Raw genomic sequence first — 23,403 nt, 5'->3', positions numbered from 1 at the left:
AAGGTTGGTTATATTCCGCAGATTTCTCTATCACCTGATTGATAGTGTGAATATGGTATATTGTTCAGTAGCCTTTACGGAATCCTGCCTGGTCCTTTGGTTGAAAGAAGTCGAAGGTGTTCCTGATTCTATTTGCGATTACCTTAGTAAATACTTTGTAGGCAACGGACAGTAAGCTGAGCGCTCTATAATTTTTCAAGTCCTTGGCGTCCCCTTTCTTATCGATTAGGATTATGTTAGCGTTCTTCGAAGATTCCGGTACGCTCGAGGTCATGAGGCATTGTGTATACAGGGTGGCCAGTTTTTCTAGAGCAATGTGCCCACCATCCTTCAACAAACCTGCTGTTACCTTATCCTCCCCAGGTGCCTTCCCCCTTTACGTAGCTCCCAAGGCGTTCTTTACTTCTTCCGGCGTTACTTGTGGGATTTCAAATTCCCCTAGACTATTCTCACTCACATTAAAGTCGTGGGTGCTACTGGTACTGTATAAATCTCTATATAACTCCTCAGCCACTTGAACTATCTCATCCATGTAAGTAATGATATTGCCGGCTTTGTCTCTTAACGCATACATCTGATTCTTGCCCATTCCTTGTTTCTTTTTTACTGCTTTTAGGCTTCCTCTGTTCTTGAGAATATGTTCAATTCTATCCACATTATACTTCCTTATATCAGCTGTCTTGCGGTTGTTGATTAACTTCAAAAGTTCTGCCAGTTCTATTCTAGCTGTAGGGTTAGAGGCTTTCATACATTGGCGTTTCTTGATCAGATCTTTCGTCTCCTGCGATAGCTTACTAGTATCCTGTTTAACGGAGTTACCACCGACTTCTATTGCACACTCCTTAATGATGTCCATAAGATTGTCGTTAATTGCTTCAACACTACGGTCCTCTTCCTGAGTTAATGCCGAATATCTGTTCTGTAGCTTGATCCGGAATTCGTCTAGTTTCCCTCTTACCGCTAACTCATTGATCGGCTTCTTATGTACCAGATTCTTCCATTCCCTCCTCAAGTCTAGGCCAATTCGAGTTCTTACCATCCTATGGTCACTGCAGCGCACCTTGCCGAGCACACCCACATCTTGTATGATGTCAGGGTTAGCGCAGAGTATGAAGTCTATTTCATTTCTGGTCTCGCCATTCGGGCTCCTCCACGTCCACTTTCGGCTATCCGGCTTGCGGAAGTAGGTATTCATTATCCGCATATTATTCTGTTCTGCAAACTCTGTTAATAACTCTCCCCTGCTATTCCTAGAGCCTATGCCATATTCCCCCACTGCCTTGTCTCCAGCCTGCTTCTCGCCTACCCTGGCATTTATGTCGCCCATCAGTATAATGTATTTTGTTTTGACTTTACCCATCACCGATTCCATGTCTTCATAGAAGTTTTCGACTTCCTGGTCATCATGAGTGGATGTAGGGGAGTAGACCTGTACGACCTTTAATTTGTACGTCTTATTATGTTTCACAGCAAGACCTGCCACCCTCTCGCTAATGCTATAGGATTCTTGTATATTACCAATTATATCCATATTAATCAGGAGTCCGACTCCTAGTTCTCGCCTTTCAGCTAAGCCCCGGTAGCACAGAACGTGCCCGCTTTTTAGCCCTGTATATGCTTCTTTTGTCCTCCTAACTTCACTGAGCCCTATTATAACCCATTTACTGCCCTCTAATTCCTCCAATAACACTGCTAGAATCGCCTCACTAGATAACGTTCTAACGTTAAACGTTGCTAGGTTCAGATTCCAATGGCGGCCTGTCTGGAGCCAGGGATTCTTAGCACCCTCTGCTGCGTCACAGGTCTGACCGCCGCCGTGTTAAGTTGCTTCGCGGCTGCTGGGAACTGAGGGCCGGGTTCGATTGTTGTATTCATATAGGAGGTTGTGGCCAATCCTGCTCCAGAGTGGCCAATCCTGTTCTGGTGAGAGAGTGCGTTACCGGTTCTGGTCACCGAGTTCAGGCCGCACTCCAGGCCTGTTGATGCAATTTTATCCACCGGTGGATTTTTTTTTATCCGGTGGAAAATTGCGCGGCACCGGGATTCGAACCACGGTCCTCTTGCACGCGAAGCGTGCGAGGCCTGCAAGTCAGTCCTTTATTGCCGTCCAAATCAATAAACGACGGCCCGTACTTAGTGCTGATTGCTGCCGTTAGTGGCTATGTACCATTAAAGGAATAACGCTTATGCGAGGAACAATTTTCTTTTTTTGAACAGCAAGAGACACGCCATCTTAGCACCACCAACTGAGCTTTCGCCTGCTGTGGGGGCTTAGCAGGCTATGGTGATGCGCTGCTATAGTATATATGCACGAGGCCGCGGGATCAAATCTCGGCCGCAGAGGTCACATTTCGGTGGGGGCGCATTGCGAGAACGCCCGTGTCCAGTGCATTGGGGGCCTGTTAAATATCCCCCTGTGGTGGAAACTAATCCGGAGTCCCTGAGCACGGCGTGCCCCATAATCATATAGTTGTTTTGTCACGTATAACCCCAAAATTCAATTCAACTGAGCTTTAATCTCCTCCGTTTACGACGAACAGGGGTCGTATTCACAAAACCTTTCGTTCGTAAGTGCTGCTTGCCATTGGGAAGTCGCTTTCGCTAATAGGATGTCCGACCCCACGATAAGTTGCCATCTGTACTTACGAAGTGATCTTGCGTAAGAACTTTTTAAGGTGACGCTTTGTCTGCCTAGCCCGCCGCGGTTATGCGACCGTCGGTCGTTCAGTATCTCGCAGGATATGCTTGTGGATATATATTATCGCAGACCTTTATTACCACTGCATGGTGACCGACAATGTACCGCGAGTGAGCACACCTCTGATATGCGTTCTCGTGCTCTAAATTATTACATAATACCTGTAAGCATAATGTCCGCCCATAGCTAGCTCTAAAGCACGCAGATTTGTTAATGGAATACAGTAGCGCATGATTTCTCAACGAGCCGTTGCTAGAAGTAGTATAGAAGCCGTAAAGGTATCTACGGGGACTTATGTGTCGCCACTTCTGTCTGCTTATACACCTCTCCTCCCCATTCTTCCCTCGACAAAAATCAAACGTCGCCTTCTTCCTCGTGAGTTTAATGCGTCGACACCTCACATTGTGCATACGCACGAAATGATGTTTCTATTTCGACATCGCTTGTGTAGTTCGTAAACAAGAACATCACATGACAATACACATGGGACCTGTGCGGTGCGCAAAGATTGCATGATATTACGCGTTGCATTTGGTTAAAATAAAGACGACAGTACGCGTCGAATTAATTGACATGGCAGTTCAATAACCACTTCACGAACGCTTCCCTTTACGTAGACTCCCTCTGGTTCGTTGGATCTGCATAATTTTTGGAAATATGGGCCCACATGAGAAAGCGATCTTGCAGTGACCTTTCAAGGGACGGGAAGAAAAAGATAATAAAGGACCGAAATGATGAAAAAATTGCCCTCGTAAGCGAAGAACGTAGAAAGGATTTTGTTCTTTGGAAATGTAATGTAAATGATATCGTGCCACTTACTTTGGCTCGAGCTTCCCGTGCTGCTTCTGCTTCAGCGGCCATAGCTCTCTGTAGTTGCACTGGCAGTCGTACGTCTTTTCTGCAATGCACGATTCGGAAGCAACAGTTTCACTGCTGTGCGGAGTAGTGAGTTCTCAAGTTTCGTATAAAAGAAACAAAGGAAATCTTGTTTCTGCGCCTTGGTGCACGCTTGCAGCGCATCATTGCTTATCTTTGGTGCCTGCATTTGATGCTTTTGATGAACACAAGGTACTCTCAACAGTGGCAATCGGTTCACGTACGGCGTCTCGTCTTACTAACGGTTTTCTGCTCATTAGCATACCCAAAGAGTATCATTGCCCTTGGGGTTGCGCGCGATGCGTTCTGAGCCGTCAGCGATGCTTCGCGTTTTCTCGAAGGTAGCATACTCGAAACAAGTAACAATATCACAAAATAAGGATTCATGGAATGAATGAAGCAGCCGAATATTAACAACAGGAGAAGACCGACTCGAAGACAGTCGGAAGTAAGCTAAAGTAAATCATATCCGGCAAGGAGAAAAAGAAAAGAAGAAACGTTATATACAAGTTTTCATTGACCATATAGCTTTTTTCATTTTTTTCAATAGCATAGGCTGGACTGCCCTTAATACGAATCATAACTAAAGTCGAAACTGGGCTGGCGCCTTAAAAATCGAGCTCACACACTGTGTGCTGATTGCATTTTGGTCAGGAACGTTAACGTCTTCTCTTCAAGAGTGTCCCAGTCGTGTTAGGGTTCTCATGGAAGTCGCTAACGGCTAGCAAGTTCTTGGAATTTAATCCTACGAGACTCATTAGCAAATAATTTGCGAACCATGGCATTCATTATTTACCGCATAAGAAGTAATTGTTCAAAAAGGAAGAAAGGAGGAAATGCATATGTTTGTGCTAGTGCAGCTATATGGGTTGGTTGTCTGGACGAGTCTCTTTTACGTAACGTAAAACCTACAGAAAGTAAAGCATATGCACAGCTTCCCAAGTCCCTGGGACAAAGACAATTCGCGAAAGTGTTCTTGAAGCTGTGAAATTGAACAGTGATCAAGTTGAAGACTACGAAAAATTGATTATGAACAAGAGATTTTATAAGTCACTGTTGCAGTATCTCTATGAAACGGGCCTGCATGCTCATATTTAACTCCATTATGACGTTATGCCGCGTGGCAACCCAAGTGAAAAAAAAAGAAGTCAGTGGCAAACTTATGATACATTCGACTGGCCACTTTCGAGCGCTCTAGAGCGCTCTCGCGTTGCGGTTTACATCCGAGTGGTCGATACCGAGTGCTCGGAACACATTCGCCTGTTTCCTCCAGAGCGGTGTGCTCCAGCTGAGAGCGCTCGGAGACGCTGTCGCCTTCAACCTGGGAGCGCGACAGAAATCCGAAGGAAACTCCATTATGTGGCTACTCCGACTGCCCTAGTAACAGCTAGCACTCTAGAAGAGTTTATTGTTGGGCTAATTCATTTTCCATAATTGAAGTTACGCAGCAGCTAGGACGTTCGGCTGGGAGAGTCTTTTTCTGGCTCCCATCTCGAGAGCGCTCCGCATCGCTGAAGAACGAGTACGCGTGGTAGGAACCAGTCGAACGTGAAATTAGAAATTCTAAGAACTAAATTGCCTAAAAACCAACACAAGAACTCCTGACCTAAGTCGTTCAGCAAAGGTAGCGTAGAGTACGTACATTTCAACTCTTTCCACTTTCACACCCCAGGGGTCAGTAGCTTCGTCTAAGCTTGCCTGAAAGAAGGAGCGGCAAAAGTGGGGGCATTCGTTTCACTCTAACACCGTCAAAAGTCAGCGATCTACCTTACTGTAACAAAAATAACGTGCATGCTGGAAGCGCAGGTCCCAATACCTGCATAACGTGAGAAATGGACTCCCTCTCGGAGAGGATCTCCGAGAGGTTCTTGGTGCCGAGCACGTTCCGGAGCGTGGTCGCAGCAAGGAGTCGGGTCGAATGTCCGTAGTCCTCCACGTTGGAAACGGCAATGGTGGCGTTACTGATGCGGTAGTACACCACGGCATCCACCGCCACTGTCACCGAGTCCTTGGATAGAATCTGCATGGACGCGATTTCATGACGCAGTGAGAATCAGCCTCAGTTGGGGAACATCTCGTCGTCATAAAACGCAAGGTTCACACTAGAACTACGTGCTTGTCTATTGAGTGAAAGTGTGAAGACAGGCTTCCGGCTTCTTGATAGGCTATGACTGATATTGCGCTGCGTAGACGACGCATGGATAAAAGTAAGCATTCGTGTGCTCTCTATGTGAAAATAGAAAGTGCTAGAAAGTGCTTCTTTCTTTCTTCGCAAGATGGAGAGTGTATCACGAAAGGGAAATTTTTTCACCCTTTTTTCATGAAAAGTTCTCCACCTATCGGATTTCCGCAGAACTTATTTTCTCATTCAGTGTTCCTGCTCTTAGAGTCGTCGATTAATTCGCTCTTGGCCTAACATCGGCTAGGCTCCTTGTTAGCTCTGTTAGTAGAGCGAGTGCTCACCGAGAGGCGGTGGCGTTCGATCCACGGAACAGAGCTAGTTTTTCTTTAGCTGCGAAGCTTGAATTCCAAGGAAACCGCATGAGCGTAATTTGTAGCCTTGCAACTATCTTAGAATGGGGTGAAAATTTATCTTTTCCATCCCAGAGTCGCAGTCTTGCACATGTGCTACTGTTCTTGTATAGTGTTGTGCCATCACCACAAGCCCGGATTCCGAATCTGCAAGATGCAGAATCTATCCTGCGAGCGCCCTAATTCTCCCTTCACAAGTCAAGATGCTGAGCCGTCAGGCAGCGGGGTCCTGCGGGAGAAGCCTCGGCGAGCCGCATGTTTGGACGTGTCGGCGTGTGCCAGACAGCCCGGCGCCGCACCTCCCTTTGCCTGTAGGTCACCGCGCGCGCGAACTTTGAACCGGGTGGCCAGCGCGGTCGCTGGTTGGACCCCTCGGACGACCGTCGTGTGCTGACTTTGTATTGGGCCGTTTGAGTGACAATGGTGCCTCGGGGATTATAAAAGCAGCGACGCGCTGCCTGAAAAACAGGATCCGCCGACCCACCGGGAGAGAGTGTCGCTCCCGACTGGGGTGAGATGTGTCACGCGTTTTCGCCGGACGCCGTCGTGCGGGAACAGTCGCGTTTGTGTGAGCTCTCGGCCCCAGTGCCGATCCGATCTTGTCCTGTACAAAGACCTGTATATAATGTATAAAATCCCTTTCGTTATTCTCATCGACGCCTGGCTCGGAGTCTTCGCTACCAACGCTCTGTCACGAAACGGGTGACGAGCGCTACGGGACCACAAAGTCGTAATAGTGGTGCAGCGGTGCAAGTTCGTAACACTGGTGGCACCGGTTGGGTGTCGTAACAATAGCTACCTAGCCTATTGTTAGTAATGCGCTTGTAGTTACGCAGTTACGTTATCCTGAGAAATTTAATGTCTTGATATAGGTGACACGATGTCAGAGCACTCACACGTCACATGGAGGCATTTAATAACTACAATAAGCGAATAAGATCTAAGAAAACTTTGTCTTCAGATAACCTAAACATCGGAACCATTTCGGCTGTTGCCATTATTTCGTGCAAATATACGCAGCTGCCCGCTTCGTATTCTTTGTAACCTTGCTGTCCTTCTTGGTAACTCCTATAAAGGCTACAAAGAACATATGTAACAAGTCAAGAGCTTTACTGGACTCCTTTATAAAGGTTATTAAGAACCATTATAAAAAAAAAGATAAACTTTTCGTTAACGATTTTAAAGGGTTACAAATAAGGGCCTTTATAAAATATCAGGAACCCACTTAGTAAACGTTATAAAGTTTACCAAGAACACGGTGCAGCAGTGTAGCAGTGTTGGTATAGGTGTGAGCTCTGCCTGTAGTATACATTGGGAGTTAGCCTGGAAAATTTTTAGAAAGTGAGCGCACGCAAAGATTCGGTACATATATTTTCACCACTTCTCCGATGCATCCGTGAAACAAGTGAGGACCATATTTCAGTAATGAAGCACGTCTTGAAGAAAGCACAATTGGCATGCGGGTGTTGGAATGGAAGGCTTGTTTGAGGGCCAGTGGACTTGCGTGGCAGACAACCAGATAGAAGATGCGGGGCATTCAGTGGCGCAGCTGGCCGCAGTGCTGTCGCAATTCGGCAGCTGGCTTGCAAGGTTTAATAGCTCCGCACAAAGACTTGATCCCAGTAGTCAGAAGAGATCTACTCCTTCCCCACTGATATGAGACCAGACGTTCAATACGCAGTATATATTACGGTTTTGCCGCGTATACACATGTGTCGAGCCGATACAATGCAAATTGTTGTACAGAATTCCTTAATTAAACATTCCGTTAAGTAGTAAACTTAAAGCGCTTGATGTGAGCTTTTAAAGTGTTGATACGCCCAATTCTCTTAAACGTAATACGATAGAGCTGTAGAGGTTGGCAAATCCGGCAATGTAATTGTCATTAAAGGGAAAATCAGACATCCACCCATTTGTAGCAATTGCTACAAAGGAAACCCATACGGGTTCCTCGAAAGGAAAGCCTCAGAGCTGAAGAAAAATTCGGCCTGGTCCGGGATTCGAACCCGGGACCACCGCCTTTCCGGGGCAGCCGCTCTTTCTTTCTTTCTTTCTTTATTGTTTGTTTCACGGATTCTCTCCGTGTAGGGGGCCGAGGTAAAGGCAAAATGCCTGACGGAGCCTCTGTGCCCCTACCATCTGAGCTAACCAGGCGGCTAGCAGATGGCAGGGCGAAGTCGAATTTGCCGACAACACGAAGCAAAGGAAAGAGTTTGACGTAGTAGTTCTGCGGAAACCCGCAAGGTGGAGAAAAGTAATTAAAGGGAAAATCAGACATCCACCCGTTTGTACACCACGTGAGCACACCACGTGAACTAGATGAAAGAATCCACGTTGACAGGCGTAAACAAATACAAAAAAAACAAAGAAAATCAAAACCATCTTGCTTATTGTTCAGTTTTCGATGCAAAAGCGTTTTATAACCAAATACTCGCTTTAAAAAATAGATGTGTAGACATATTTGTTTCAATTCCACTAATACTTTAACCCTTGTAAGTCCCTTTCTCTCTTTCTCTCCCTCTCTTTCTTTTTTTTCTTTTTTCTTTGTTTGTTTCATGGAAAGTACGTGCGGCAGTTGCTGCTGCAACAACATAACGCACTTGGAAAGGCATATTTACTCAGGCAAGCCTCGGAGGTATACCGTGTGTCCCAGCTAACATTAGCCAAGTTGTTCAACAACAACGAAAAAAAAATTAAGGAAAATTGGGCAAGATACAACTATAAGACCTCCGGTGTTCGGTCATTAGAGGTCTGGCGACCGAACATGATAGGTGTTAAAACGGAACCTTCCACTGTGTTCTTGAATTTTTTTTTTTTTTCATTGAACAGCTTGGCGAAAATTAGCTGGAACATCCTATATAGATCGCAAATGGTCGCGTTTCGAGAAAAGTGACCTCCTCAGGGTCAGTCGTTTGGCGCTCAAGTTTCAAGCTACGTGACAAGGGAGTAACTGATCCAACCTGCAATGGTTTGAGAGAAGTTTGTCGGCGTACGCAAAGGCTTATTCTACTTGCGGCTTTCGCCAAACAGAGGCACCTCGTCACTGACGCATTTCTTTTTCTGCCACATGCTCTACGCTGCGAAATCTGTCATCTCTATGGCGCAAAATCAAGGAAGTCGCAAGGTCGTCATGAAGATATACCCGGTATGTATGATCTCGAGACTGGTGTAGAAGTGAAGAAGGCAAACGACAAGCACGTTTATTAACATATGCGCGATAACGGACGCAGACTGGTTGGCGCTTCTTCTGCGTGTAGCGGGCACATGTTACTGCTCCCCCACCTGCCGCGGTGGCTTAGCGGCTTTGGTGTTGTGCTGCTAAGCACGAAGTCGCAGGATCAAATCCCGGTCGTGGCGGCCGCATTTGGATGGGGGCGAAATTATTTCAGAAATGCCCGTTTCCCGTGCATTGGGAGGCACGTTAAAGGTCCCCTGGTAGTCAGAATTAATCCGGAGTACCCCACCACGGCGTGCATCATAATCAACTCGTGGTTTTGGCACACAAACACCAGAATTCAGTTCGATTACTGCTTCACCGAGGCAAATGAGATGCGAGTGTTGGTGTTCTTTACTTTCTGTTTGATCGCGAAGACGCAAAATAGCAGGGGGCGAAAGAAGGCGCGAGCGCCGGTGAGCAGGCACCTCGATCCCGACAATCCTAGTTGAGAACGAGACCCTTCGGAGTGGTGACTCGCAGGTGACGCTTCTACTGGTGAACATCGGTGGTCGTGAGTTACCTCTATGTCACCAGTCGGGGTCGATCGCGCGAGCACTTTCATTCGCCATTTTTGACACATCATAATATCGGTAAATTGGCCAGTTAGACTAATGTGGTATAGGTCAGTTTATTATATTACTGAATTTTTATTGAATACAGCTCATTCAGTATCTACCAATAGCTGACTACACCTGCCGCAGTAATAATAAACAACGCGGTATTCTGCACTTCTGAAGACCCGGAAACATTTCTTCGCTATACTGGCGAAGTACGTTTCAAGGCACCAACTTTCGGTTAAAGCTAACGCCATATTTTTTGTTAAGAAGTGAACACCTTAGTTTTAGAAAAGTCCTTCAATGCCTTTTTTTACTGGTGAAGAAACTCTTGCTGAACTTTGGCTTAAGGATGACGGCTTGCGTTAGAGGCGCGACCGCTGATCGACGGCCTATACGCGTTATAGTAGACGCAGCGCCTCCTTGGAAATTTAGGCGGATCCGATTAACTTGAAGGAGGAAGTGACGATGGCTGCTGTTGGCATTTGACATTGGGAGAAAAGGCCAAATCATATTTTTTTGAGTAGTGAAATAATATAGACGCGCAACCCAAGTGCATATTTGTCGTCTTCCATCGTATGTCTGACTTTTTTCTCTATATGGAAAAGTTATCCACGATTTGGTTACACTAGAATTGAAATCGCGTTCATTAAGAAATGATATGACCAAGATTGTCCTATTTAGAGCCTTACATGAAGCGCAGGCGTCAGCTCGGTGCCAACTTTGATTTTCCTATTCCAGTACTTATAAAACGCTGAAACGCTCTCATGAGACAACCTGTGGACCAATTTGTATTAAGTTTGCAGCATTGAGAGAGAAAGTTACATTTTTGCAACGTTAGGAAGTGAAGTTTGTGGGGATCGCACGCGCATCCCGATATCTCCGGAGCGGCCACGCGGTTATCACGCGATAATCACGTGCTCGCTCGCGGAGGGTAGCGAGGAGAGGGCACCTTCGCCACTCCCGCTGCTCTTCGCGCCTGGCCGCGACGCTGCAGCCAAGGCACCCCGTTCCCTCCTTTCCCTTTCTTGGAACCGGGGAGACCCCTCTCCGCCGCTCGGGAGAAGCGCTATTCCCCCGACGGATCTTGGTCTCACGGTGGAAGAGCTAGCGAACGGCCGCATCTCAAATCCGCCGCTGAGACCGCCGCACGCCGTCCCCCCTGTTGCGCCCGGCCTTTGTGTGCGACTCACCGCCCCAGGGCCCGAGCGCGGAACCACTTTGGGTGAGCTGAACTCTTATCAGCCTCTTTTGTGGCTCCCACATTGTGCGGTGTGTGTTTCACCCCAGACGTGCGGAATGCTCCGCCGCTGCGGTTGTGTTTTGTGTTGTATTTGTGTGTGTTGTGGCTGTTGTTGTCTGTTGGAATCATTGTACTCTAAGGTGAATAAACACCTTAGGTCGAGACTCACCCTGTCCCCACTGGCCTGAACCCGCCGTGGTCGCAACTCACTGCGAACCGCGGGTTAGGGGTCACAGCTCTGACTGCTAGGGCTGCTGCGAAAGTGCTAGGGAGCGACTGCCGCTCCGCCGGCGCTGTGCGATCCAGAGAAGGGTCAGGTGCGCACGCGCGAGCCTGAGTAATACCCCTATATTTGGCGCCCAACGTGGGGCCAGAGGTGTGACAGGTTGAGTCTGTTTGTGTGAGTGACTGCCACTGCACGAACGAACCATGGCAGCATACGGGGCTGATTTACAGCCGTTGTATACGCTGTCGCAGGTTGCTACCAACAGGCAACAATTCGAAGCGGCGGTAACTGCTACCGCTCAGTCATGCCCTGCGGCGGACATTAGCCCTGGGAATTTGATAAGCTTCGAAGAGGGTAGCGCTACACACGAGGCGCTCTCTCCGGCAGGATGTACCCTTGAAGGCGTGAGGCACATTACGCCGAACCCTTCGCCAGTGTTTGCGGAGAGCATGGAGCCACTGCGGCATACTTGCTCGACGCGTTCTTCTCCTGTGCCAGGCATTACTGGCCAGAGCGAGCCTCAACAGTCGCTGTTGCAGGATGCGATGCGCTTGATTGAGAGGTTGACAGGTGCCGTGCAGAACACTCTGCTGACATCTGCCGCCGCTGCTAGACCGAGAGTGAGGGTGGACTTACCCACCTACAGCGGGTATCATGATTCAGTTGGCGTCAGCGAATACCTCGATCGCGTGCTGACTTACCAGCGCGCAACGGGGCTGTCCGATGACGAGATGCTGGAACGCGTCGTACCAGTGTCGTTAACTGATCACGCGGCCCGCTGGTTCCGGCTTACTGGCTACCGGTCTAGCACGCTGGCTGAGAGCCGAGCGGCCGGCTCGCGCGATGGGCACTTCTCCTGCAGCGATACGATATTACCGTTCGCTACAGGAGAGGAAAGAACAACGTTGTGGCGGACGCACTTTCGCGCGCGCCCGTTGACTGTGAGAAGAGTGATATTACTACTCAACTCACCTCGCCCGAAACTGAGCTTGTGAGCGGACTAACCGCTGCGACGACTGAGGTTGTCAGGAGGGGTAATATTAATACCCATCGTGACCCCTCAGTGACTCAGCCTAAGAGCAGAGTAACTGCTACAATGCTCGACGGCGCTGGTCCCGAAGGAAGGGCGGATGAACCCCCTTCTCAGGACGAAAGCGTGAACCACTTGGACTGCGTCAGTTCTGTGGGGAGCGTGTTCGGCAGAAAGGAGCTATTAGAGGCACAGCGGGAGGATCCGTTTTGTAAAAAAGTGTTTGAGGGGCTCCGGGAGCCCGGCGGCGCGGCCGCGGCGCACATGGACGCAGCTGGTATTGCTGCGGGTGCGCGGCGCTCCGAAACAGCTGGTAATGCTGTGAGCGCGTTGGATTCCTACCTGCTAGACTCTGACGGCGTCCTGCTGAGATACATTCCCGCGGAGAAGGATACACACGAGTCCTTCAAAGCGGTGATTCCACGCACGCTGAGAGGAGCACTTTTACGCTACTTTCACGATACGTGCCTGGCCGGGCATGCAAGTGGCCCTAAGACTTATGTGAAGTTGTGTCGCTTTGCTACCTGGCCTGGAATGAAGCGGGAGGTGATGCGCTACGCCCGCTCGTGCAACGTGTGCCAACGCGTGAAGCCGCGTGGTGGACGCCCACCCGGGCTCATGCAGCCGATCAATAGCCGAACACCGTGGCAAATTGCGGCATGTGACGTCATGGGGCCTTACCCCAGGACACCGAGCGGGAACCGATTCCTTCTCGTGGTCACAGACCATTTCAGCAAGTGGGTGGAACTGTTCCCCCTACGGAAGCTGACGGCACGCGTAATCATGGGAAAGCTGATCGAGGTGTTTACACGATTTGGCTATCCTGAGCAGCTGATAACGGACAATGCGTCCTACTTCACTGCCAAACTCTTCGTGGACTCCTGTGCAGCTCTCGGCATTAAGCACAGGAGAACAACCACGTACCATGCCCAGGCGAATCCCACTGAGCGTGTGAACCGCAACATCAAGCACATGCTAGTTGCATTTGCGGGGACGCACAATGAGTGGGACGCTTGTCTTCCTGAAATTGGATTTGCTATCAGGTCGACAGTGAATCGATCGACTGGGTATACACCCGCCACCCTCAACCTTGGGAGGGAGCTGTTGAATCCGGTAGAACTTACTCTACAGGAACGAAGCAGCACGGAACTGGTTGTTTCGTCGGCACGCGCCGATTATGCGACTGGGCTGCGCGCGAAGGTAACGGAGGCTTTACGAAAAGCGCGACGGAACCTGAGCACTGCACGTGCCGAGCAGAAAGCGCAGTACGACCGCTCTCATCGGGAAGTTCACTACAAAGAGGGTGACCTGGTGTTGAGACGGAATCACGTCCTGAGCGACGCCAGTAAGAAATTCTCAGCTTCTCTGGCGCCAAAATGGGCAGGACCGTACCGGGTGCGAGAGACTGTCTCTTCACTCGTGTACAGGCTGGCGGACTTGAAGCTAAGACCGATCAGCCGACCGGTGCATGTCTGCGATCTCAAACCCTACTATGACAGAGGGAACGAGTGGCCCGAGGAGAATGCTCTCCCGCGCCCGCAGGCAGCGGCATCGGGTGGCACGGCTCGACGTTCGAGCCCGGTGCGGCATTATAACTTGCGATCTCGGCAGAACTAACTCTGTCCGGTTCGCGGAGGCTATTTTATTGTGCGCGATATCGGACGGAATGCTCCTCCGATGTCTAGCATGCAGGCTTCCAGAGCGAGCACGCGCTTTCTCTTTGGAAGAAGCGAGAGGGGCTAACAGAATTGTCGCAGCAGCAGACCGCCCGTCGGGAGCCGTGCAACAACCATCAAGCAAAAAGGAAAAGACCATCTCCACTGCCGGTGGGGACGAGCAGGCCGCAAGCAGTCAGCAGCGCAGTGCAGGCAACGGGCGGCGAGAAAACATCCTCCGGCGGCTAACAGCGAGGTGAGAGGTGCAGCGGGCGACTTCCGGTCCGGAATGGTCGCAGCGGCGAAGAATTCGCCGAACCGCACCGCACAGCTCCGCGACCGAGTTGCAAGCCCCGCAACCAAGCATCCAGCCTCAAGGCCGAGCGTACACTTCTCCCGCAAGGACAGAGTGGACCCCTGCTGCGCAGCGAGGTGCAAGCCATCGTCGGGGCGGGTCGGCGCGCCTTTGCCGATCTTGCGTGCCGACACCCGCGAGGGGGCGAGCTGTGTCGGAACGAACCGGAAGAAAAGCGTTCGACCATACCAGAGGGCATCGACCTCCGAGAACATCAAAAGAGCTGTCCTGCGCCATCTCGAGGCTGGTTCGGGGATCGCGTCAGCGTAATCGAGGCAGCCAAGAAAAATCCAGGGACCCTTTCGCCACCACGGACCCGGTACGTCCGACTGGGCAGGTGACGCCGCCGAGACGCAAGGTGACCTGGACCCAGCGCCCTTCTTGCCTCCCACTGCATCCCGCTGCTGTCAAGCTGCTCCGTACCATCCTCCTGCGTTCCGGCCTGGCTCGCGACCACCTACACGGCGACAACGACGGTCTGCAGCTAGAGCTGCTCCCTCACCAACATGGATGGACTCAAACCGTGTTGCTGTCGGAGTAGCATGTCCCTCTCGCAGGAAAGCCTCAGGTGACGGCGGCCTCTTGGCGGCTAAAGGGTTATTTTAAGGAGGGGGGGATGTGGGGATCGCACGCGCATCCCGATATCTCCGGAGCGGCCACGCGGTTATCACGCGATAATCACGTGCTCGCTCGCGGAGGGTAGCGAGGAGAGGGCACCTTCGCCACTCCCGCTGCTCTTCGCGCCTGGCCGCGACGCTGCAGCCAAGGCACCCCGTTCCCTCCTTTCCCTTTCTTGGAACCGGGGAGACCCCTCTCCGCCGCTCGGGAGAAGCGCTATTCCCCCGACGGATCTTGGTCTCACGGTGGAAGAGCTAGCGAACGGCCGCATCTCAAATCCGCCGCTGAGACCGCCGCACGCCGTCCCCCCTGTTGCGCCCGGCCTTTGTGTGCGACTCACCGCCCCAGGGCCCGAGCGCGGAACCACTTTGGGTGAGCTGAACTCTTATCAGCCTCTTTTGTGGCTCCCACATTGTGCGGTGTGTGTTTCACCCCAGACGTGCGGAATGCTCCGCCGCTGCGGTTGTGTTTTGTGTTGTATTTGTGTGTGTTGTGGCTGTTGTTGTCTGTTGGAATCATTGTACTCTAAGGTGAATAAACACCTTAGGTCGAGACTCACCCTGTCCCCACTGGCCTGAACCCGCCGTGGTCGCAACTCACTGCGAACCGCGGGTTAGGGGTCACAGCTCTGACTGCTAGGGCTGCTGCGAAAGTGCTAGGGAGCGACTGCCGCTCCGCCGGCGCTGTGCGATCCAGAGAAGGGTCAGGTGCGCACGCGCGAGCCTGAGTAATACCCCTATAAGTTCTGATTTAGGACCTCAGACCTTTTACGAAAATTGCCGGAAATTAATAAGTTTAATGAAAACAAGTAGAGCTTGGTTGAAGAATCAGTAAAAAAAATCAGAAGAGATTTTGCAGTTTCGTAAGCAGCACACGTTAAGAGTAGTTAAACCGGACGAATCTGATATAATTTCAAAACTTTCATAAGAATGCTACAACGTTCACGAGAGTTTTGAAAAAAGTGCAATTCACAATTTAATAATATATGTCAGAGCGCTGTATAACAAATCAACTTTGACGGCTTTAGGTATCCTAATACGGGCAGTGTAGATGATTGTGCTATCGTTATGTATTACTGACTCACAGATTTGAAAGCTTAGTACACGAGTTTCCTTCAGCTTTGCAATATTGTAAGAGCAATTGACCACCTAAATAAAAAATTCTGCTTCTTACAGCCAATATGTTTTCACAGTTTATTTTAAATTAAAGAAACCTAATGAATTTCGGTGCAGTGGATGCCGAGCAAAGCGATTTCACCGTTCCCCTGTATTTAGATAGGAGCTCCAGAGCTAAAGCTTCCTTTTAAGCGTTAAAGCGTTTCTTTTTTCGCGATTTTCTTTTTCTTTTTTGCTGGTCAGGTACCAAAGGACGCTCAAATAATATTAAGACAGTGTGTGGCACAATTTCTTGCCAACTAAGCAAGAGAAGCAAGCGACGTAATTTTGGCAAGGTTGGCATCGTTCTTGAAAGGTTTAGTGACGCAAGTTGTTTAAGACATATGAAACCACGCTTGCCCGACTGTGTAAACTGTAATATTCAAAAATTGCAAAGTGTTACGTGAAGCCTTGCCAAGCTGGTTCCTGTTGAACTAGTAGACGACGTAGTGTTACGCAGCGGACGGTCCCGCGCAGGCTGTGCCTAATTTCTCGCACACGCTATCACCTATGTGTAGACGATAGCATCATGTGCTTGTGAGAGCCAGGCACCGCAACAAAGACGTAGGAACGGAGATGGTGATGCGTACCGATAGTGAAAGAAAGTGTTTTTTGGGAACGAGTGGCCATAGCGGATTACGCTTTTGACATACTTGCCCTTTAGAACACAAACGAGCGTCGTTCCAACATTGGTGTGCGCGCTGTGGGTCGCTGTGGAAAACTCGTGCCGGCGGGCATGCGTCAGCGCCCCCCGCCCCTCCCCCGTCATTTTTCTTCCAGTGTAGTGCCCCGGTTGTGGCGGCTTCCCTAATGACTATCCGAAACCCACCGGAGCCACATAAGAGGGAAAAGGAAAAGGGGCAAGGGGAGGAACTAGATCACGGATAAACGGAAAGATGGGGAAGAGGTATATGACGGATAATAGCGAAGAGCGGGAGGGGGGACGCGGTCAGGCGAGACGAACTATAGACAAAGAGGCCGTGACGTCGGCTTTGTCCCCGTCTTGCCAACGCCAGATAGGAGGAGAGAGCGACGGCGCTGGCGACAGGGAAGAGGCAACTTCAAAATGTGGCAGCTCAATTCAGTGCGACAATGGTTTGGGCGGCTAACGAGGTAATTAGCATTAGTTAATGAGAATCGCACGCAAATGGCCCGCCCGGCGCCCGCCGACACGTTGCTTTCGGGTGCTCGGCGCGCCCGGCAGTTAGCGCGCGCCGCGCTGCCCTTGCATGACTTTAATGTTGGCGCGATACACGATCGCTCAAGAGGCCCGTCCGTCTGGAATTCTAGCAAGGTACAGCGCTGGGGATGCAGTTAACGGCGGGGAGAGATGAAAGCATTAATAACAAGAAATGGTTTCCTATTTTAGGCAGCTGTTAAAGCATGAAAATTAGTGTACGATGTTTAGTGTATCATAACCGCATAGGGCTTTGACGGAATGCTCGCACCGAAGTTACGCGCAGAAACAGTCCAGCTCTGCTGAAATGGCAGCGAGCAGCACATCAGCTATACCCAAGAGATATGCGCTTACACATACGCGCTCAACTATAGTTTCTGCGTTCCCTTATGCTGCCAATGAGCAGCGAACGAAATAAGCGAAAAGAAGTTTAAATAAACACACTAATCAATCAATATTATTCAAGGCGCAAGGATTTTTATTCGTTCAAAAGTTTTTCTTTTCTTTTGTCCTGAGCTCGATGGAAAGCCTCTACAACGCTAAAGCAATTCGAACATGCATCCGAACGGGCGACGTTAGACTGACGCTTCCTAGGCTAGCAGCTATGCAGATTTTTATTAGTAATAAAGAAAGAAGAGAGAAAAATAAGGCACCAGTTCACTGTTTTGTTACCATTTTGCCTATGTAAATCTCGTAAGGTGAGCTAAGTCGAAATTGTTCGAAATCTATTTCTTTGAGCGCAACTAAAGAAAGGCTTTTCCACCCATGGGCTCAGAATTGAGCAATTACCTAATTAATTAAATAATTATATTATTACTTAAGTTAATTTGTTTGTTTGTTTGTTTAACATCTCAAAGAAACTCGGGGGCTGAGGGCCGTGCTACTACGGTATTCGGGGATAATTTAAGGTGCATCCAAAGATCGGCACATGAGCGTTTTTTTTTCTTTCAACCTTTATTAGAGTGTGGTTGCCGTAGCGGGTGATCTAACCAGCTACCTTGCTCTCAGCAGCACAACTTCATAGCGACTGAGCTACCGCGGCGAGTAGCTCGACACAGAGATAATAGCGAATATTTCACTCTGTCTTCAAGAAATATTTGTTACAGATATAGCGGGCGCACGCTCAAAGAGGATTGTGTAAGCCTTCTAGAGCGTTACACGCTCACGCGTATTCACAAACCATACAGTTTGAATTGAGTATGCATTTGAATAGATGGATGGCGAAGGGATTAAAGGTGAATGAGCGAAATTGGCAACACCATTTTTTTTTTCCTTCCCCGAGAGCGGCATGCAGTCCTTGTGCCTGCTTGGCTGACGTGAGCCGTAGGTGCGGTGGCACTGCGCAGAACTGATGATATGCAGTATAATCCGGGAGGGCTTCTGCTCTTCTCCTAGTTTCGGGGTTCTGAAATCTTCGAACAACTGAACTCTCCGAAATGATCGTAAAAATCATCGTGATTTTCGAGCGAGCGTAGACTACCTTTTTCAGCTGATTTCTTGAGCGCGAAGAGTCGAACGTTTCCTTAGCACGTCAAGGAAAGTTCGAAACACAAAATGCCTATAGCTGGTCGTCGGGAGTATCATCTTACTAAATTACGCAGTCGATTTGCTTTCTGTAAGCTCGCTCACACCCACCCAATGTGCTTGCATGAACTGTGTTTGCTACACTGGGTAACGTTTCATACTGCTAACGTTCGAATGACACCCGATACGCTCGCAGACGGTGCCTTTAGCTCGCGTGTCTTCGATACTTTGGATATTCCTGGTTCGCCCTTCGTATGCACCGGAAAGCATATGCTAGGACGTGAGGAATATGTTTTAATGAATGGAATGTCGGTTTGAAACAAAAAACTTAATTCGCCGCTACACTTTCAAAGAGAACAGCTTCCCACGCTGTAGTCGCAAAGCGAACGCTAGGTACGGTTACGAACGAAACAGGTCTGCAACGACACTGCTTAGGGATTATTATATCATATAGTCAAAATATGAGGTTATTATTCTTAGCGACGCAGGATAGGAAGTACGGGGATTACAAGCTGGGACGCGGAAAGCACCCGCCACGTTTGCCGGGTATTTGGGATAGCGCTACACTCATTCCGTTCACACGGCACCCTCATAGTAGTGACGTGTCTCTGGTCTCCTTTATTGAACCGATTGCTTTGCGTCTGCTCGAACAGCGAGATTCGAAGGCTGCTCTGCGTCTTGTTGCACATGTTCCATCTCGCTGTATCTCAGGGGATGGCGCGCATAGTGAGGGACAAATGGACGCACGGGCAGCCGGGCTGGGTCAGGGGAAGAGGAAGCCAATGGATGGGGCCAGCACGCACCCAAGCGTAGGTGTATTTGAGCGGCGGCGTCCCGTAGAACACGTCCTCCGCGAGCGGCGGCGGGGGCTTCGTCTTGCTCGGCACGTAGGCGGACAGGTACGCCGGAGTCGCCTCCGACCGGAAGGCGTCTGCCTGGCCCTGGGAGGGGACAGCACGGGTCCTTGTCAGCGTCCAGCCGAGGAGACCGCGCACGACTGCCCCACTCGCTGCCACAAAAAACCGCCCGCTCTGGCTGCTTAGGGGACGCGGCGCCGCGCTGCCATCGGCGACACAGATGCGCGCCGACATCACGCCCACGCGCACTGGCCGCGAAAGTTTCTCCGGGATCTCTTAGCGCCGCTCGACTTTCGAGAACCGGCGGAGGGCACGAGAGTTTGCTCTCGTCTCTGCCGGCGCACCAGAGTGTGGCAGTGAATGCGACATCTGCTTCAAAAGGAGCTTGCGACAGAGTTTACAGAGCGCAGGTTGATGGGCTAGTTGGTTCGACATACTAAGGAAGACGAGGAGACATGAAACGTAAAACATATGCTACGAGTGCCACGAAACAGAGCTTAACTCGCGCAGCAAGCAGAGTAAAAGTACGGCCTATTTGCCCCTGCAATAAAGCCTGACGTTGTTGGAAGCGTTCAAAGGATAAAAGTCCGAGAGATACTTATCAACACTCGCAAATATTTCTTTAGCTGTTACTGCAAGCCTTAGACCTGTTGTGAGAAAGAGACTATTGGAAGCGTTCAACGATGCAAAACTGTCAGTGGTCCTAATCAATACTAGGAAATGTTTCCTTACCGGCCACTTTCGGCATAATTCCCGTTACAAGAAAGCTTGATGCTGTTGGTGGCGTTTAAGCGACAAAATTGTTGGGATCCTTATCACAGACAGCCACAGAGCTTTCGGAAAATTTCTTACATTATTCTTTAATGGTCAGTTTTCATCTTAGTCCCGTTAAGGAAAAACCTGACATTGTTAGAAGCGTTCAGGGCGAAAACAGTCAGTAATCAATATTGTTTTTCGGGCATCATTCTTTAGCTGTGCCTTTTGGCCATGGCACCGCTCCGAGAAAGCGTGACGTTGCTGGAAACATATAAGGGTCATAAGTGCTTGTGAGCCTTATCAATACCCGGGCAAAACTTGCAGCTGTCGCTTTTAGTGTTAGTTCTGTTGAGAGACAGTGTGACGTTACTGGAAACGTTTAAGGCTAAAAAGTGTCAGTGGTCTTTATCAATAGTAGAACATCGTTCTCTACTGTCACTTTCGGCCTTACGCCCATTGAAAGAAAGTCTGACATTATTGGAAGCGTTTATTTTGAGAACTACCAGTGATCCTTATCTATTAATACTCGGGCATTCTTTAGCTGTCACTTCTGGTCTTATACCGGTGTAACATGACCACTTTCGATCGCGATCATGCCCGATCCGCATCGAAATTCTCGACTGTGATTGGCTCCCTCGCGCAGTAACCAATCGCGACCGAGAAATTCGATCTGGATCGGGCGTGAACGCGATCAAAAGTGCGCCGTGTGACAGCCGGATTAGTCACGTTGCGAGAAAGCCTGACGTTACTGGATGCGTTTAAAGCTGGAACCGCATGGCGCCTTTTCCGCTAGCGAAAAACGAGAGCCCTGGCGATCGCCCGCGTTCCCGCGTTGCCGCCGACGCGCGAGCACCCGCACGAAAAAAGGGAGCGGCGCTTTAGCGTCGCGTTTTCCGAGTTGCCAGACAACATAACTCACAACGACATGAATTGTCTCTGTTACCGCATATATAATATGCCCTTAAACTTACAGAACACTACAATAAAAATAATCTTAGTGTAATTAGACAGCGACATTTTTGTCGGAAGTGTATTTATCAAGCTTAATTTCAAGCAGCAAGATTGTGTGCGAAACTGCAACTATGTACCTTCCGCATGCTGAGAGGCCGCTGCTTGTTTACAACTTCACATAGAAAATAGAGTGCCGGCCGCTTACTACCGAGCAGAACAGGCGATTGCTACTATTAGGGGGCATCTGCTATACCATCTAACTGAGGGTAACTGCTGAGGGCATCTGCTATACCATCTACGCTGAGGGTAACTGCTATAGCTCGCCAAGCCTCGTCACGTTTGATGTTGATCTTGTAATTGTGTCGCGTACGTCCCACAGGACGCGACGCTTCTCCACTTCAGTTATTAGGGCCTCGTTTAAGGTTGCTTTGTCTATTTTAGGTGAACACGATGCGCGAACCAACACGATGCGCGAACGAAATCACGGTAGCACTTGCTTTCTCTGACGCACGCGCCAGTTCTGCCGAGAAAAAAAAAATTGCGCGAGAGAGGTTCCGTCGAGATGCGCAGAGAGCGGGGCCATCTGATAGCAAAACCAAAAACCAAAATGTCACGTGACCAAATGCCACGTGACTTACCTGACCTCTGATTGGCGGACGCACCACGCAACGCGTTTTTTTTTTTTTCTACTCCGAGCAGCAGCACGCGGCGGCGTGATTTCGTGACGGATCATGCTGGGCACGCGTCAAAATGACGCAAGCGTCCCACCATCCGCGCGTCAATCGCGCCTGAAATCGCGCCATGCGGTTCCGCCTTAAGAAAGCTTTGCGCGATCCCTAACTATACCCGGGCATCATTCTTTATCTGTCTTTATCGGCCTTATTGCCACTGCCAGAACGCTGTGTTGGACGTAATTGACGAGGAAAGCTGTTTGTGCTCCTATTCCATAATCAGATATTCTTCAGCACTCAGTACGGATGATAAAACGACGGAAAGTTGAGTGAGTTCGTAGGGGTTCATGGTATCGATAGGTAGGTGTGCAAACACAGATCCAACTAGAACACAAGGTAGCACACAGTTTCGATAGTTTCACTGCGTGTTATTGTTTCACTTTGCGCAATGGACATTTGAGTGTACATCTGAGACAGCTGTGTACCGAGCCGTTTCCTCCGATTCCTTCAGTGAAAAAGGCAACCTTTAAGATTTCTTCCGTGCTGATCGTAGTCGAACCTACGTCACACGGGTTCCGCAAGCGCAGCAACCCGACACTTTGGCGAGCTTCGCCACGAATGCACTGTGTATGTGACGCTCTTCAGTGAACCTCTTTCTCGCCAACTTGTGTCTCTGGGCGCATGCCACTGGGCATGCGGCCAGCGATGTAACAGTTCTGAGCGTTCCCGCGCACCGGCACGCCAAGCATCTCCGAGGCCATGCGCGGTCTTCTCGGCAGCGCAGCTAGTTGGCACAGCGTGTCCAGAGGAAAGCGTGCGTGAGGGGCCCGGCTGCAGTACACCCTTACACGTGACGCATTTCTCAGCTTTTGCACGCACCGGCGTGCTATGCGTTTCGCACGCCACGCGCGATATTCGTGGCGGCGCCGCTTGATGGCGCAACGCGTACATAAGAAAGCTTGAGAGAGAAGCCCGGATTCCGTACACGGCTCATATGCGACGGCGCGCCACCATTGCAATCTCGGATGCTCCGCAGATAACTTCGTGTGGACTTCGCGGCGGTGGCGTTAAATGGCGCAGCGTATCCAGATGGAAGTGTGAGAGAGGAGTCCCGCTGCTGTATTAGCGGCGAGAATTAGGAGTGCGCCCTCTCGCGTGTGACGTCACGGCCAGGACGCCGCTCGCTCCGTCTCGCTCGGCGGCCGCGCGCGCTCGTTTCCTTCGTGTATGCTTGGGGTATGGGTGGCTCGAGCCGCACTTATTGGAGGGTATGTGGGCTTCTTTCTGCTGCCATGCCTAAACCACAGTT

At 50.0% G+C, this 23,403-nt stretch overlaps 1 protein-coding gene across 2 annotated transcripts in view; it reads right to left on the bottom strand.

Annotated features, from left to right (window-relative positions):
- Positions 1 to 23,403, bottom strand: part of LOC135897833 (band 7 protein AGAP004871-like) — a 291,293-nt gene that overhangs the window by 9,165 nt on the left and 258,725 nt on the right. Inside the window, exons 5-8 of one of the 2 annotated variants that reach the window (XM_065426539.1) lie at positions 19,663 to 19,800; positions 5,391 to 5,594; positions 5,217 to 5,272; positions 3,518 to 3,596 (exon numbers count right to left, since the gene is read on the bottom strand). In XM_065426539.1, the coding sequence (XP_065282611.1) occupies positions 3,518 to 3,596; positions 5,217 to 5,272; positions 5,391 to 5,594; positions 19,663 to 19,800 (477 nt within the window). The remainder of the gene's footprint in view (positions 1 to 3,517; positions 3,597 to 5,216; positions 5,273 to 5,390; positions 5,595 to 19,662; positions 19,801 to 23,403) is intronic. The other variant, XM_065426540.1, reaches the window with a different exon arrangement.

Source organism: Dermacentor albipictus, unplaced genomic scaffold, assembly GCF_038994185.2.
Source record: "Dermacentor albipictus isolate Rhodes 1998 colony unplaced genomic scaffold, USDA_Dalb.pri_finalv2 scaffold_17, whole genome shotgun sequence".
Lineage (NCBI taxonomy): Eukaryota > Metazoa > Arthropoda > Arachnida > Ixodida > Ixodidae > Dermacentor > Dermacentor albipictus.
This window is presented reverse-complemented; position numbering and strand designations above follow the sequence as displayed.